This window comes from Hyposmocoma kahamanoa, unplaced genomic scaffold (assembly GCF_003589595.1).
Source record: "Hyposmocoma kahamanoa isolate Upper Pololo Valley unplaced genomic scaffold, ASM358959v1 99879, whole genome shotgun sequence".
NCBI classification, from domain to species: domain Eukaryota; kingdom Metazoa; phylum Arthropoda; class Insecta; order Lepidoptera; family Cosmopterigidae; genus Hyposmocoma; species Hyposmocoma kahamanoa.
In genome coordinates this window covers 9,897,726-9,914,201 of record NW_020656077.1, presented here as the reverse complement: position 1 = coordinate 9,914,201, position 16,476 = coordinate 9,897,726, and the positions used below count along the sequence as shown (strand labels likewise).

The following is a 16,476-nucleotide window of genomic DNA, read 5'->3' as shown; positions in this document are numbered from 1 at the left end:
TACGTCGTACAGAGTTATTATATTTTATGTTGAATTTTAACAACTACATCACTACGTCGTACAGTGATATTAATGAGAGCTCGGAATTGCAAGCTGGTATTTGTATTAGTTGTTTTTATGTGAACGGAATATCATCATTTATGAAATCCGACTTCTCGCTAATGTCACTGACATTTTAACGCTACTAACTACTGAGAACTACCAGTTAACATTTTAGAGATAAAATTTATTAGATAAACTGGAATAAATTACATTAAAAATATTTTTTTGTTTACAATGGCATTTAATTCACTTAAAAAAATGGTTAACTAATCAGTTTGAAGAAAGTTTAGTTCAAGAAACAAATTTGCAAAATGAGCAACTCAACTCTTCAAAACTTTCATTCAAACGACCTTATAAAATTAATTGGAAATATAAACATCACCTTCGTTTAAAAATTAAATACTACAAATAAAAAAAAAATTCAAAGTTTTAATTTAATTAAAAATAAACATATTCATAAAATGAATTTAAGCATGAGCATCTCATCTGTTCAAAGATTTAGGGAATTTGTAAAAAAAATTTGCAACTATTGATTAAAATTTGGTATCTATTAAAATAATGGTTAATCAAACAGTTCAAGTTAATATTAAATGTAGAATCTACATATAGATATTATTATTTTCTTTATATTAATGTAGATATTTTATTAAAACACACCGACACATTTAGCGGAACAAGCAAAAAAGTGACAAAATACAACAGTATTATTCATATTTCAAGAAATTAAAAAATACGCGTAAAGTAACAATTTAATATACGTTGTACTGAAAGAATTGAAAAGTATGCGTTTGAAATAAAATTTACTGTAGAGAACACACCGCGACTTTTACCAGCGGCGCAAACGCGCGATTATGAAACACGCGATTGGATCGTTACACTTGCGATTTATAGCCAATTGTAAATTGGTGTAGTCGCGCGCCTGGGTCGTCGTATGTGCAAAAGGTAGGTGATAGCGACTGCATCGCGTTTGTATGGCTGCCAAAAGACGCCATGTGTAACTGCTCTTAAATGAATGAAAAAAAAAGCTGTTAGTTGATTTTCTACTTACAAATTAGACGTAAAAAGAAAGTAACACAACCCGGCCGTGTTTTGAAAAAGATTTTCACTGTTTTGGTTTATGCTAGTATTCCGCTAAATGTTTTTTTTTTTATAATATTAAATGACGGGACGAACAAGTTGTACGCCGCCGGTATAATATGTAATTTAATTCAAATGACTCTTTAACACGCTCGTCGCCGGATTGAATTTTCAAACATGTTAAAAAATTACGTAATTTTGCTTTTTTTATGATTTCAACCGGCGTGGACTGAACGGAACAATTTTTACTTTCGGGTCGCGCTTAGCACGTCCATATAATTGTCGATTCTTGTTTAACTAAAACCACCAAACTTCTGTTGATTGCAGATAGCGTTTGTCACCTGAGGCGTGTACGAACAACTCAAAGTTCGGTATGTCGTGCCGGACATTTCCGGCGATGAACGTGTTAAATTCTTTGAAACTAATTATTATAGATTTTTAAAACATTTAAGATACCTTTAATTTATAATAATATTATTATATGAGAATGTAATGGTACTACATGTGAAAGGGAAGAAATAGATGATTATATGAGTGTATATTTTTAGCAAGCATGAATGGAGTCAGCGTGGGGCATTTTGAAACTACGTCTGGTTCTTGGAAACTACTTAAGGTAATAATAAGGTTCTTTTTCATGCAAATACCTTTGGTATAGTTAAATTTTCATAAATAAACTTAAAAATGTAGAAAGGTTTATTGTAAAATACGAAATTCTATTTACTTTTTTGTAATTTATTAAAACCTTTTCAAAATTACACACAGAAAATTTTAGCAATGCGGTGAGTTTTCAATTTTTGTAATTTATGTTTTAAGTATCCTGCGCCGACGCTTCACATAATTGAAATAATAAACGCTATTTTCTATTGAGATAAGTATGTTTGCATTTATAATCTTTTTTTTTAAATCCAAGGATACCAAAGACAGATCCCCAGGCAGCGCAAACCGGCGGCCAGAAAGGCAGAAGACATAAACTTTACCAGGTATATTTTACGCCATTTAAATAAGGTCTGTATTTCAATGCTCTGGGATGTCGGACTGACCTCAGAGCATGCACGCAGCGCAGTTCTGCGTCTTAGAGCACTGAAATTAGTACCTCATTCAATTGTAATAGCGTAAAATATATATTAATAAATTTAATCTCATCTGCCTTCCCGTCCGCCGGTTTATGGTTGTGCTGTAATTAAATGCCGCGGAACGGAATGGAAGCAACGTTTTGTAACCACAGCATAATTAACTTTATGCCAATTGTTTTACGTACAAAGCGAGTTTGTTGCTGATGCAAGTTTTTTACACATTAGCGGATGCGGATACAAATCCCGTTTTCTGACCTTTACAGCAGCAGATGCTGACGCGGATGCATTTCTCTATTAAAAAAAAATCGAAAATAAATTATCGATCCTTATTGAATCTGCATGAAAAGGCTTTTCTATTTTTTTTAATGGTTTTGTGATGCTCACATTTTCTCAAAGGAAAGAATGACTACTGAGATGATTTTTGGGGTTGTAGTCTATTTCTGGATGGTTTGTAAATTAATGTCACGAAGCAAATATCCGCACTGAATATCAGCATTGATGAATGCGGAGGCTGATGCGGATGCAGATATTTCATTTTATGCGGAACATCCGCCAATGCGAATGCGGATGCTGACATTCGCAAGAACTCTCGCGTGGCATATCCAGTTTCTACGTTACACAAACGAAATAAAATTCATTATGCCATGTACAAATTCCGTTGAGCCGTAGTTTCAGATTTCTCCACGCTGTCCTAGTTTAGGAAAAACACTGTATGCACATTATTTTAAAACCAACATTGTATACCAAAGTACAGAATGTAACAACTATCGTTCGCCGTCCGACTCTGACATTCATCCGAAACAATTTCAGTCATATAAGTAATACGCGACATAATTAAAAGACGCATGATGCTAATGAAGCTTCGTACTTTCACTTGGTCGAGTATTACTTATTTGACAGTAATTGTAGACCCCCTGAAACTTTCTATCGCGAATATGAAATTAATTTTTGCTAATACTGCATTTTGTCGTAATTTGTTCGCTGTTGTACCTTGTATAAATAAATTATTAAGAAGATTTCTTTTTTCCCAGTTCGTTAGCTGAAAAAAAAACAACAACAGAACATTCCTCTGTTAATTTTCTTTGGCTGTATTCATGGTATACAACGTTGTTATACAAAATTTTGTCCAAGCCAGTTCAGGTAGTGAGTTATCCTCGTGTATACGCCGGGATATCCCGGCTCTCCACACTTGTTGCCGAAGGAGACCACGCCGATTTGAGTCCATCTCCCGTTCGCTAACAACATCAGCGGTCCACCGGAGTCGCCCTAAGAAAAACGTCAACTTGTAAAAAGATGGCTTCTTTCTCACTCGACGTGTAGGAAAAACCATTGTACCTACACTAATTAAAACGGAACTTAGAATTTTAAAACCGCAAGCGAAGTTGCAGATATATTCGCAGATGCAGATGTCTTGTGTTGTTAACGTGAATGAGTGATGGTATACTAAATTGCAACCGTGAAAAACCAGGGCATTGTAATATCAAAAACAAATTTTTTAGGTAATAAGTCAACAGCATGAAGTATGAAAACCGAAAAAGAATTGTCTTGTACAATTATTTGTTGGCATCAGTTAATATTTTACTTAAAATTGTTAGAATTATAAGACTGAATATATATTTGTATATCTTTAGTTGTCTTATTAAAATATTTTTTATTTTCGTTTCCTTATTTTCATTTACAAAAACACACAACTTGTATTTTCTAGTTTTTAAATGCTAAATTAATGCACACGCAAAATAGGCGCTTTGACGTCACACTACAAACAAACAGTTTAAAATACTATAGTATGGTATACTATAGTGTTTTTGTAATCTGTATCATTACAATAAAAATAAAATGAAAATAAAAATGGATGTAAAAATGACATTTAGGTTTATTTATTATGAATTTTGTAGCATGACACAAAAGCCTGTGAGAAGTTAAATACAGTACCTGGCAGGCGTCGACGCCGCCCCGGGCGTACCCGGCACACAGAAAAGTGTCGGTGATGGGTTGGAAGTACACTCGGTCGCAGTCTTCGTTGCGCCAAATCGGCAGCTTCGCCTCCAATTGACGCGAGCTCTCGCTTCCTCCGTACCTGATAATCGAATAATGTTACGATAAGTACGTTTTAAGTTGACCTTTGCTCCTTGCACAAAACTATATTTTCTTTTGTTGTCTTTATCGAACAAACAGAGTGGAAAAAAATATTTAAAAAATATTCAGAAAATACTTTCCGAAACATCAACCTGGGGACCTACCATAACCTCTTAAAACAATATTACTTTAACCTTACATTGACTTTTCGTACCATGACGCGCTCAAAGTAAGCTTATTATAATGTTGCAACTATGATGTTTTATTGGCAGCTTTGTGACTATTCATTCACTCAGTTCGTCCTATGACGCGGCTTAACATTAAAGTAATATTGTTCTTACGTCAAATTTAGCAATCTTATAATAGTTACACGGATGCAATGGAAACAATTTTGTTGATTTGTAATGATTAAACGTTAAGTTGAAGTTATTTATTTACTATCTCTTCAATATTTTATTTTTTTATTTAATAATATATAGGAAATAATTTCGCTAAATTATGACAGCGCCATCTCTATGCTCCTTGGCGAAACTAACAGTTGACACTAGACTATAGTTCCGAATTCACAACGTGACTATCAAGACTCGGCTTGTTTTATTTATTTTTCTTCAAATAATTGAAAACAATGCGGAAAAATAATTGAAAACAATGTAATACATATAGGAAATGAAACTATTTTTCCGGATTTAAATCGCGTATATTTGTTTTTTCAAAGAAACCGACGTTTCGGGCCCTTTACAGGTCCCATGGTCACGGTTTTTATTCTAAGTTAAGAACATTAAAAATTGACGTAATTGCATGGGGACAGGCAGGTACACTATATTTGTTTTAACTTTGCGACATACAGTGGGTCGGATCTGCGATATTGCGGACATTGTATTCTCCGTTTTCTGTCTATGTTCCTCGACGTTTAGGTAAAAAAACTCTACCTATTCCTAGACATGGGGAATACCGTTACATTTCTATCGCCGTGGTTGTCGATCCGGTTCCAACAAAAAATCACAGTGATAAATCATCGTGATTTTGTCACGACTGTTACTTCCGTGACCATGTCACGCCTATAACTTACATCACGACATACGGTTTTAGCCAGCGGCTTCTTTCTAATACTTATAGCCGTTTTTTATAGAATGATTTAAGTTTTTGCTCCCTTTTTTATAAGTTTCAATTCCATTCAAAAAGTTGATTTTGTATTTAATGTAATTTTGTTTTTTCTTATTTAATGCGAATCTTTGGATTGTTAAAAATAGCAATAAAATGTAATGTAATTGTTTTTCTAGTAGAATACACAAAGTAGAGATTTCGCCAAATACATAAATATAAAATATCAGCTCTTCCTATAATAAAACAAATATACAAAAATATTTTACTGTGTTCATAAATAGGTTTATAATAACTACTGCAGATTTTTTTCATCCGCCCTTTCTAGTAGTAATAAGCACGTACGACGTTGTGAGTGAGCAAAGAAAGTGATCCTATTTCATTCACTCCCATGGCCGAAATGGCCCGATTTGAAGAGAACTACAACGAGTGGCGCGCTCAGTCACCCCGGAACGGAGATCGCGCATTGTATCAAATACCTATGTCGTGATGTGAGTGACGGGGATAGCTATTGGAACGGAGGAATACCTATGTGACTTTGGAACGTCGTTCCTTCGGAACGAGAGACGGTGATACTGTTTGACGGCGGATCATCGTGATTTTTTCATCGTGACGTTATTTATCACCCACCTCTACCTATTCCCATCCCTGGTAATAAGTGAAGAGATAATATTACTTGATCCTCAAAGATATAATTGATCTATTGTAAATGTCATCACCATCATCATCATATTAGCCGGAAGACGTCCACTGCTGAACACAGGCTTCCCGCAAAGATTGCCAGACGAGTAGGGGGCTGCCCCACTGAACGCCTTCCGGTTCGTGGTCTACATTCGAGAACCTTTCTATCGTTGGGGCAGGCCGTTAGTGCTACGAACTTGCTAATCCTTTGTGCTATATCGGTGACTTACGTTCTTCTGCGGATCTCCTCATTTCTGATTCGATCACGTAGAGAAATACTCCATGGCTCGTTGACTGAATTTGAGCTTTTTCATGAGGCCTTTAGTAAGTGACCACGTCACAGAGCCGTAGGTCATCGCTGGCAATACGCACTGCTCGAAGACTTTTGTCTTCTAGGGCTGCGGTATTGCGGACGAGAAGACGCCCCGAAGCTTCCCGAAAGTTGCACCGAGTCAAATTCGACGATTGTAAATGTGCACTGTTTTAAATAAACGATTTTTTTTGTGTCTGATGTATATATTAACTGTTTCGTTTATATTAGTTGATCTACGGATAAATTATAAATGAACTGCAGTCAAGGTGACACTATCATTATGTTTAAGCATATTAAATTATTATTTGATAGTCAAAAACCTTGGTTGCGTCCTCCATTCAGTAGGTTAAGTTAGTACATGAAAAAGCAGCACGAGCCGAGCGAACGCAGCGGACGTGCCGCGGCAGCGGCCGGCGTGAATCAAAAGCGAATTTGCTTGCGTTTTTTAATGGTCATTTGTCTTAGTTTTGGGGCTTAACATGAAACCGTTCATTTATACAAATCAAACGTTAGCTGATTATAGATATATATAATAATAACGGAATATATTAAAATATACATTGATTTAATTTCTACAAATACATTATTACTTAGGCACTGAGACACAGGAGACATTAAAGAAATACTAACCTGGTAGTGCCCCAACCGACGACGGTAGCGATTTCACCGTCGAACAGTTTATTAGCCAAACTGCCTTTGGGTAAGCAAATCGGGATCACATACTTAGACTTCTGCACGTTCTCTGCAACAATCGGACTAGATTACAAAATGTAATGTGCAAAATTACCTACAACAATAACGGATGTAATTTTCACGAAAATCAATTAATCATTAATACAATTATAGAAATCAGTAGCAGAAGAGCTCCTTGTGAAAGAGTTCGTCGTGGGTAGTACCACCTTACTTGTTTCTGAACTGAAATCTTAGCATTACTGTGTTCCGGTTTGGAACTTGTCAACTTATGTCTCAGGGTGACGGGCGCAGTGGCAGTGCACTTATGTCTCAGGGTGACGGGCGCAGGCCCTGCAGATCTTTGCGATTTTAATCTCTGAGTGTCACTGCGTGTCGCTTACCACCAGGCGCACGACTTGTTCGTCCCGCCACTGTGTACTATAAAAAACGAAATCAGCGCCTTCAGCACTTTCGGCCGCGATATTACGACATTTACGTTACATTATACATCACGAAACTGCATTACAAAATTTTGTGACCTTTTGTCACAAAAACAAATCTAACCGGCGAAGTATCTCCTTTTTCTGAACAAGGTTGTGAATGGTATCATTAATTGTGACCAAATCCAAGAACGCATAAAAATCTGTGTTCCATTTACTTATCCCAGGCACAGAATCACAAAACTTTTTTGTCTCACCTTGTCGTACAAATATACTTCTGAATTCGCCTTTGTGTAGAATGTGTCGTACTTATAACACAATTAATAATTGCAATTCAACTGGTCTTGACATTTTTAATGTTCTTTCTATAAATTTCAATGTAAATTGCGTAATTATTAAGCTGTAGGAACAGCTTAATAATTTATTTTCATTGTTATTTCTTTTATCTTTCACAAAATATTTAATTAATACAATTGCACTGTCGTATTTACTTCAATCAACTGTTTATAATCAATTAGTTACCTTAAATTTGAGTACATTAATGAATAATTGGATTATTAATATTTAAAGTTGTTTTATTCTGTTATTATTTTTGTATCTGGGTATGTATTGATTGATGTGGATACCTGTAATTGGCTTACACATAAGAACTGTGCCTTACCGAATGTTGTCTTTTAATCTTATTGTGTCTGTGTAATCTGTTGGTGTTCCAAATGAATAAATAAATAAAAAATAGGGGTTCGCCGCCTCGTTTCGTTCTCGTTCGTTTCCATGTCTATGGAAACTCAATAAAACTGAAAATTAGTATAGTAGGCTATTCGAAGTACTGTTTACCCGCTCACGCGATGCGCTCCTCCTACCGCAAAATGGCGGCTATTTGGTTTCGCAAATTAGAAAAGCATTCAGTTTAAATACAAGTTTTTATAAATAAAAATTATTATTCTGCATTGCTAAATAAATACCCTCCGTACTACCAACAAAAACATCTCAAATAAAATGCAGTAATACACTGCACTTAAAAAACACTAATGAAATTTTTGGTGTACTTGGATAAATATGATATTATTCCGTTTGAGTGGTTCTAACATTTACCATGAAATTACTCCTTAAAGTATAGTTTATAAACATTTATATTCAGGGTAAACTTAAAAAACGCTACTTACGGTATGTTTTCTATAAATAAACACCGAAATCCCCAGCCCAAACAATAACACACACGATTGCCGTGATGTATTTTTGAAGTTGTTTATTTTATAGCATTAGCAATTAATGTTAGTTCTTTTACCTGTTATAACTTCGATATCCGATAAATCGGTATAAAATCATCACCGGCACCTTTAGGTGTGGTATGCGTCTACGGCTGCATGTATCGCGTGAGCGGGTATTCTACGCAGACGAAGTCGGGAGCACATATTATGTAACATTTTATAACTCTTATTAAAGCGTAATAACTTACCGACTAATTTCAAATTAAAGTACGAAACCCGCTGTTTCCGTACGTACATACGGTGTAACAAGATGTCTGCAACATGGCGCCTAGATTTTTATTAAATCTAAGATATTTCATAGAGTATAGTAAATGATAGTAACCAATACATATAGGATTCTTCAACTAATAATGCAAGGGAAATCCAAAGATAAAGAAAGCGTAGTCGTGGCAGAAGGAGATCCTTCAGTTAAATGCTATATAAGTGAAGGTAGCTGGTGAACACAAAGACTGATTGGTCAATGTCGAACTAATGTTCACTACGTTTTTTTTTTATAAAACATAAGTGCGCATTTGACCTCCATCTCACCTGATGGAAAGTGACGATGAGGTCGACGATGAAGCATGCACACCTAAATAATGCCAATTTCCGTGGCAGTTTCAATTATTTAAATATTCAAGCATATTATCGTGTAATTATTAAATAAGTTTAAAATAGAATAGAATAGAAACCATTTATTGCAACGCCACATAACAAGAAACAAGCTCAAAAAGTGATAAGAATAAAAAAAAAACAGCGTAGCTAAAATTTTAACCAAACAACAAATTTTACTGTATAAATTAATACTATACTGACATGTGTGCGGCCGTGGCGTATGCAAAAGGACGTCATTCACCTAAAGCCACAGCCGAGAATGGGCTGTGACGCTGGTTTTCAATGGACCCTAACGAATGAGAGACAGACGTGTGCGTTGTACTGTATTGTGAAATAAATATTTCATACTTCATACTTCTTCAATACTCGAATAGTGCCATTTGTGTCGTTAGGATAAGGACTAGAAGAAGAATACAATACACGGATATTAAATAACATTGCACGATAAAAAAACATCGAATACGTAAATAATAAAAACTGCCACGGAAATTAAGTAGTGAACACTGAGAATGAATGAGATACGAGTTGGTAACGATTTTTAATGGGTTTCGAAGAGATTAACTCAAGTTCTGGTCGTTTGTTTGTCGACAGTGAAATGTAAAATATTCAACAAGTGGAATCAAGTGGCGGAAGCACTAGCGGAGTACACAAACATATAAAAAAATATTCATCACAATGTTTACTTTCTCTTTAGAATGAGATAAAAGATAATTAAGAAATCGGGGAATTTTGAGAGTACCCGTAAGGAGCAGCCCAGCACAGGGAGACAAAATTTTATAAACCGGATCAAATTCTAATCATCGTTATTTCATATGCAAGCAAATTAGACTTGAAATCGTCATACTGATTAAACTCTACTTACTGCTCATTCGTACGGCGGAATCCCCTGAGAAGAATGAGCAAGAAACTCTATCTTTGTAAATATACATTTGAATATATTTAACATTCACAATATTTATTTCAAAATATCTTAGATTGAGACCACCTGCAAGAGCTAAACGGGTCACTGTCACGAATTTTTATCACCCAAGTACGCAGTAGCTGTATACGTATAAATATAAATAACTTTTAGTACAAAGTTTTTGTTTCACTACAGTTTTAAGACTCGTTAATGGCAAATTTTGAATATCAACCGGAATGTTATTATGTGAATTTGTGACTTTGAGAAGACGACTGGCAAGAATAGCTAGTTTATTTTTATTCCACGTGTTATTACTTGGTACTTGGTGCAACGGGCTGGTTTCCGCAACTCGACGACAAAGCGCCTATTTTCCACGTGTTATTAATGTCTGTCACTATTTTTAATAAAAAAAATGACTATTCTCCTTAACGAAATAAAAATTATTATTTTCGCAAATGTACTTACGGACCGGTTCTATGAGGTCTACCTCGCCAACGTACCTAACTATATAGGTTGTAAATTGGTCAGTGTGACGAATTTCAAAGGCACTTTTTGAGTGATTTTTGTAAAACCCGTTTTTCTTTTAGTTTTAAAGTCTTAAACGTACGGACAAGTACAAAAATGTCAATAATTATTAAATCACAGAAATATTTGAAAAAACTACATTTTAGGTCACACGAAAGAGATTGCCGTAACCATAAGTCAATGGCCGTAACGTATTATGTCAATGCCGTAACGCGAATAATTTTCGCATAAACCCAAATGAGAAAGACGGCACGGTAATGAGATTGACTATTATAACCATTGACTTACAAATAAATGGACGACGGGTCTAATACAAAAACCACGAAAAAAATGTCCCAAGTCAACCTATTCGAAATTTAAATTGTTATGTCATCGCAGTATCGCGCTGTCCGTAGAACAAATGAAGTCTAAAGCGGAGTGTCGCGCTCTGTATACGATTTTAGCGCCTTACAAGTGCGGACACTTTTTAGCGCGGACCCGACGTCCATATAATTGTAAGTCAATGATTATAACACACATTTTGTCGTTCGCTTCTTGTAACAAAATCCTTCTCATCCGTGAAAGGCATCTATCTAAATAAGTAAGACTTAAAACGAGAACGAGAGAGACATTAATGATTATTTGGATACATAGTTTATTGTCAAGGCCGTAAAATATTCTAGATCGTTATAAAAGTGCGTGGAAATCCGACAACAAAATCCGAAAATCCGAAAAAAAAAACGCACTTTAAAATTAAAGTTCCCTTTGTCTAATTGATGCACAATAAAGTTTATAAGACTATAGTTTGTGAGAATATCGTATTGGAGAGAATTAAAACTCAAAAGGAAACGGATTATGTAACATCATTTTCCTACACACAATAGTATAAAAAACGGTAAATTCTTACCAGCAAGCACGAGCACGGCGATGTCGTTATAGAAGCCGATCCTGGAGAATTGTTCGTGTGCGCGCACAGCGGTCACCCGCAGTGTGACGGGTCGAGAAGGCTCATCATCGCGCAACAAGTCCACGTCACCAAGACGCACGCTGAATTGCCGTGCCGGAAACCTGACAAAACACGCCTGCCTATAGCAACCAGAAAATTGCCTACTCACACATGTAATAACAATATTTTCATATTCCCCATATTCAGCTGTAAAAACGAGGCAGATTTCCATTAACCGGACGGCTCAGAATTTGCCTATCCCTCTCACTCGCTGTCATTTCCAGGTTCGTACAGGGGGCCTACTATGAGCTCCTATAGTAATCCTATTTAAGCCTGTAAGTCGGATTGCCTGTCAAATTCGTACTATGACCTCAGTAAAACAATTCACTGTCTATGCAGTTTATGTTCCCCATTCGACATCCTTTCACCTTTTCTTTCAAAGCAAAATCGTATCAAGACGTCACGCAAATCTATAAAAATAAGCAATTCCAAAAAGTTACTCCGTGATTACCTTTTTTTTAGATTTTATTACATTTTTAAGAAATTTTGTTTAAGGTTTGTTATAATTTCAGTTTCATAATTATTTGTTATCTTTTTAGGCTTTATAGCCAATTGTCAATAAATAAATACTATTAACTTTACTATAGAGCGTTTTTTGAGTTTCTAATCTTTAAAGTATTGTTGATAAATTATTGACATGAATGTTATAGCAATTTTTAAATGGAATTTTAATCATTTTAATAATTTTATTGACCGAAAATCGTAAAATAACTTTTAAATAGTGCCAATTTTGACAATAATGCAATCAATGAAAATGTACGTTCCAATTATATTCTCAAATTACAAACTCGCCTTTTTAATTTCAATGATAATGACTAAACATGACATGTAATTTTGTCGTACGACAAATTGTAAAGTATGATTGAAAAGTTGCCGATATTACAAAACAACGTAATAAGCATAATTAATAACAAATATAATTATTCTCATTTTGAACACAATCTGTGCTTGTGCTTAAACGCACCCAGGATAGTACATCTGTCTATTTCTTTCGTATGATTTAGTATGTAGTTTCATCTCGCTCTTGTTAGAAGTCAGCTAGCTAGCCAGAGACAATAATTAACGTTTAAAAAGTAAAATTCATCATCCTGGCATACCATTCCCGTTCCACTTTGTGTAGGTCATGATTGTATGGAACTTGGCTGGCTGGTTATAAGCTCATAGTAGGCTGAGCTTTTAATAACTTTACCAATACGCATAGCGAAGCTTCAAACAATTTTTGAACATGAAATACTATAAATGAAGGACAACACTTTTTGACGTGTAGCCGGCAGTGTTATCAGTTTTTCGTCAATCGGTTACAAACTCATTAAAATGTTGGATATCGTGAAATCTAATTTGCGTGATATTTGAATAAATGGTTGTGAAAAATGTATATAATGTATAAAAAATGTATATCCAAAAAAATATTGAGAATTGCACCGTATATTAATGTAACTATAGGGTATAAGCTACACTAAAAATAATCTAGGATAATCTCTAATATAACATACTCAGTAATAACTCTTGTAACGACATGCACTAGTTTACCTATTCCATAAATTATTTTTATACTCCTCGCTTTCAAATAAATAGCGATTGTTTAAGTAAATACATTGAATTAAAGTAAAAATAACACTAAATCAATACTTATTTGTGAATGAGCGGAAAAAATATTTTTTTGTTCCAAATTTCTATATTTTTTTACGACAGCGTGTCAAGATTATTTCATTAGGCTACAATTTTGCTAGAGATGAGGTATGTTGATAAAAAGTTTTCGATAATTTAATGAAAAAATGTATAGTGCGTGTATTCATTCTTAAAGTATGAATTTTAACCACAGACAATTAAACGATATATCAGTAAGTACTATTACTTTTTTTAAACCTATAAATTAATAATATGATAAATGTTTTTTTAATTTATGAAAATATCAGTTCAAATCGCATTTGAACTGTAGTTGTGTGTTTTGTGCCTTTAATATAATACAAAACATTTCACATCTATAAAATAAGACTATAAGAGGGAACCTGTGCTCTAAAACTTAAATACACTAAAATATATCGACTTTACCTCATCCTTATGACAAACGTCAAATCGAGTGTCACAGGGATTAAACGTAGTGCTTAAATTCTCTTTGACAGGGATTCGCTCTTTCCATTTGGAGGGAAAAGTGTCGTTTTTATTTTGACTTTCAATTATTTTGTGAAATCTACTTTAAAGTGGAACAGGATAGTGCTATTGTGCCTTAATCGAAGATTAAAACGCGACATTATACGAATCTCGAACTAAAATACCCGTATCGGCCCGTTTTAAGGAATTCCGAGTCAATCCAAGCACGCCGCCTCAAATTGCCTATCCGTTTTGTGGCGGCCATATTGACAGAAACATAATTAAACGAAGACATGGCTCAAAGGACAGCGTGACAGGGATCATCGTAGTTCGTGTTTGGTACCTTTGTATGGGTGTGTGTGTAATCATCATGCATCCTTTAAAATGACTTTATTTTATTTTCACCCAAGCTAGATAGTATGGTCACTCACGGTCGTTGCTTGGAGTCTCTAGTGCAATGTGCGGCAGTAAGAACGTGTCGCTTGTCAACGAGGGTGCCGCCGCACCAGAACTCGCGCCTCTTGCTGCCGTGCAGGTAGATAGCGGCCATCCAGGGCCATGCGCCTGGTTTGGCCTCCGTCCCACCCACTATTCGGCCGCCTTCGTCTTCGCGTTGCCCGCAGTCTGTCCAACAAATGAAAAAGTAGTAAGTTGCTGTTGGCGCAATATAGAAGGATTATTATTATTTCAGAAGGTATTACACAAGTAAACTAAGTAAAAGTATTTTATGTTGTTGCTGCTGTATACAAAAAAAAAAAAGATTTGAAGCTCGTGATTCGGGGAAATATAATTTTTTTTTTCAGAATGACGAAAAGTTCAGAGTTGTCTTTGGTCCTCTTTTTTTACTTTTTCATTTAACGATATACAACAAATAGTCACTCCTCTGTTCAACATGACAACTTGATTATCAAACATTTTGAATGAAAATTACGAGAGCCCAAAAATGTATGTATTAAATCACATTAGATATCAATTACCAAAGAAGGTTAACACTGTTGTAGCGCAAGCTAATAATTATAATACCAGAGTATTAAATGGAATAGTAAATTTAAATTATAATTCAAACAGTCTTCTATGTTGAATTGGACAATAGTCCGACAACCCACACCCTGTAGAATAAAGGTTTACTGTGCTCTTCTTTAACAACTTTAACACTGAGGTTACTAAAATATAACAGACACTTACCGTTTATATCCACAATGTTGGAGAAGTTGCCGATGGTCAGCGGCGGCACGGTCGCGAAAGTGGAGGTTGGTGGAGGGCGCGGCGTCGTCACGGAGACGATGGTGGTCGGAGGCCTTGTACTAGGCACAGGCTTAGGCCTCTTTGTCGTAAGTATCTGGATCGCCGAAGGCTTTTTCGTCGTCGGAGGTTTCGGCACAGGTCTTTGCGTTGTTACTGGCACCAGATACGTCGGCTTAGCGGTTGTTATCACTATTGGCTTCTCTACCGCTAATGTCGATGGAACTATTGCGTCCTTTGGACAACACACTCCCGGAACAAACAAGTCTTTAAAACACAGTGATTCTCTTAAATTAATTAAGTTTAACAGGAGTTGTGGACAGTTGCTTAAATCTTCGCAAATCCCCTCTTCGCCTTCGGGTGTAGTACAGGCTTTCGAGTTTGGTTTTTCACCTGCAGTTGCTATTTTGGTGATGGGAGCGTCAGGCAGTACTTTTGGCAACGCTTGTTTTACAATTGGCGCTATCTTATCCGTAACATTTCTCCCGAGCACGTTCTTGCTGATTGTGTAGATGGCCTGCGGTAGCTGTTGTAGATTAGGGTCAGATACGTTTTGTTCGTCTTCGTTTACCATGCCCACTAAATAGTGCCCCACGGTGTTGATAGCACCGAGTGTCTCCGAGATTTTAGAAAAAGCTGAATCCGACAACAATCTGCCATCATTGGGACTGTCTCTAGTTTGAGAAGTAATAAGATTGAATCGTGCTCGGTTATGTTCCGGTGTTCCTTGGTGTTGTTGAAACCCAGTGCGTATAATGGGATCTCCATTGAATCCTAACATTTGATGTTGTTGCGCATTGTTGTAATAGCCAACTTGCAGAGAATCGGGTGATCTTTTCCTGGGTGATGAAAATTGATGCCAACTTGGGTTTCTGGGTTGACTTCGAGGGTTTGCCCAGTCACCCGGTGTCTGCAGGAAAGCGACTGAAACAAAGTTACCGTGTCAGTTATGAAGTAAATTAAGCCACGACGTGTTGTGAATGACGTAATGAAAAGAATTGATGCATACCTACCCGGATGGAGCGCTGGGTACTGGCATATAGAAGGGGGTGATGTTATGATGATAAAAGCTGGAACAAACGGAAAATAAAACACATGATATACTCAGCAATATAAACATTAACAGAAATTTCTGGAAACAGTGTAACCCGTAATTAAAAACGCGATGTAGGTCAAACTTGAAATAAGAGATGGCCAAGCAAACGAGGCAAAATGAAATCGATTCATCCTAATGAGCCAACGCTACCTAAGTTAACGGGGAAATCACTAGAACAGAACTCACCAATAAATACATCAACAAAAGTAGTCAATACTCAACAAATCCTAATATCCTAACGAGTTTATCATAAATATCACCCATAATAAAAAATTTTGATGTCTATAGATTTTAACGCA

General features: G+C 35.8%; 1 protein-coding gene across 2 annotated transcripts in view; it reads right to left on the bottom strand.

Annotated features, from left to right (window-relative positions):
* Window positions 1–547: 547 nt before the first annotated feature.
* LOC113239470 (proclotting enzyme-like) overlaps window positions 548–16,476 on the bottom strand; it is a 32,619-nt gene continuing 16,690 nt past the window's right edge. The window contains exons 2-8 of one of the 2 annotated variants that reach the window (XM_026476495.1): window positions 16,095–16,151; window positions 15,025–16,005; window positions 14,271–14,463; window positions 11,650–11,810; window positions 6,994–7,105; window positions 4,125–4,269; window positions 548–3,458 (exon numbers count right to left, since the gene is read on the bottom strand). In XM_026476495.1, the coding sequence (XP_026332280.1) occupies window positions 3,303–3,458; window positions 4,125–4,269; window positions 6,994–7,105; window positions 11,650–11,810; window positions 14,271–14,463; window positions 15,025–16,005; window positions 16,095–16,151 (1,805 nt within the window). In that variant the 3' untranslated portion in view covers window positions 548–3,302. Of the gene's footprint in view, window positions 3,459–4,124; window positions 4,270–6,993; window positions 7,106–11,649; window positions 11,811–14,270; window positions 14,464–15,024; window positions 16,006–16,090; window positions 16,152–16,476 lie in introns of both variants that reach the window. The other variant, XM_026476497.1, reaches the window with a different exon arrangement.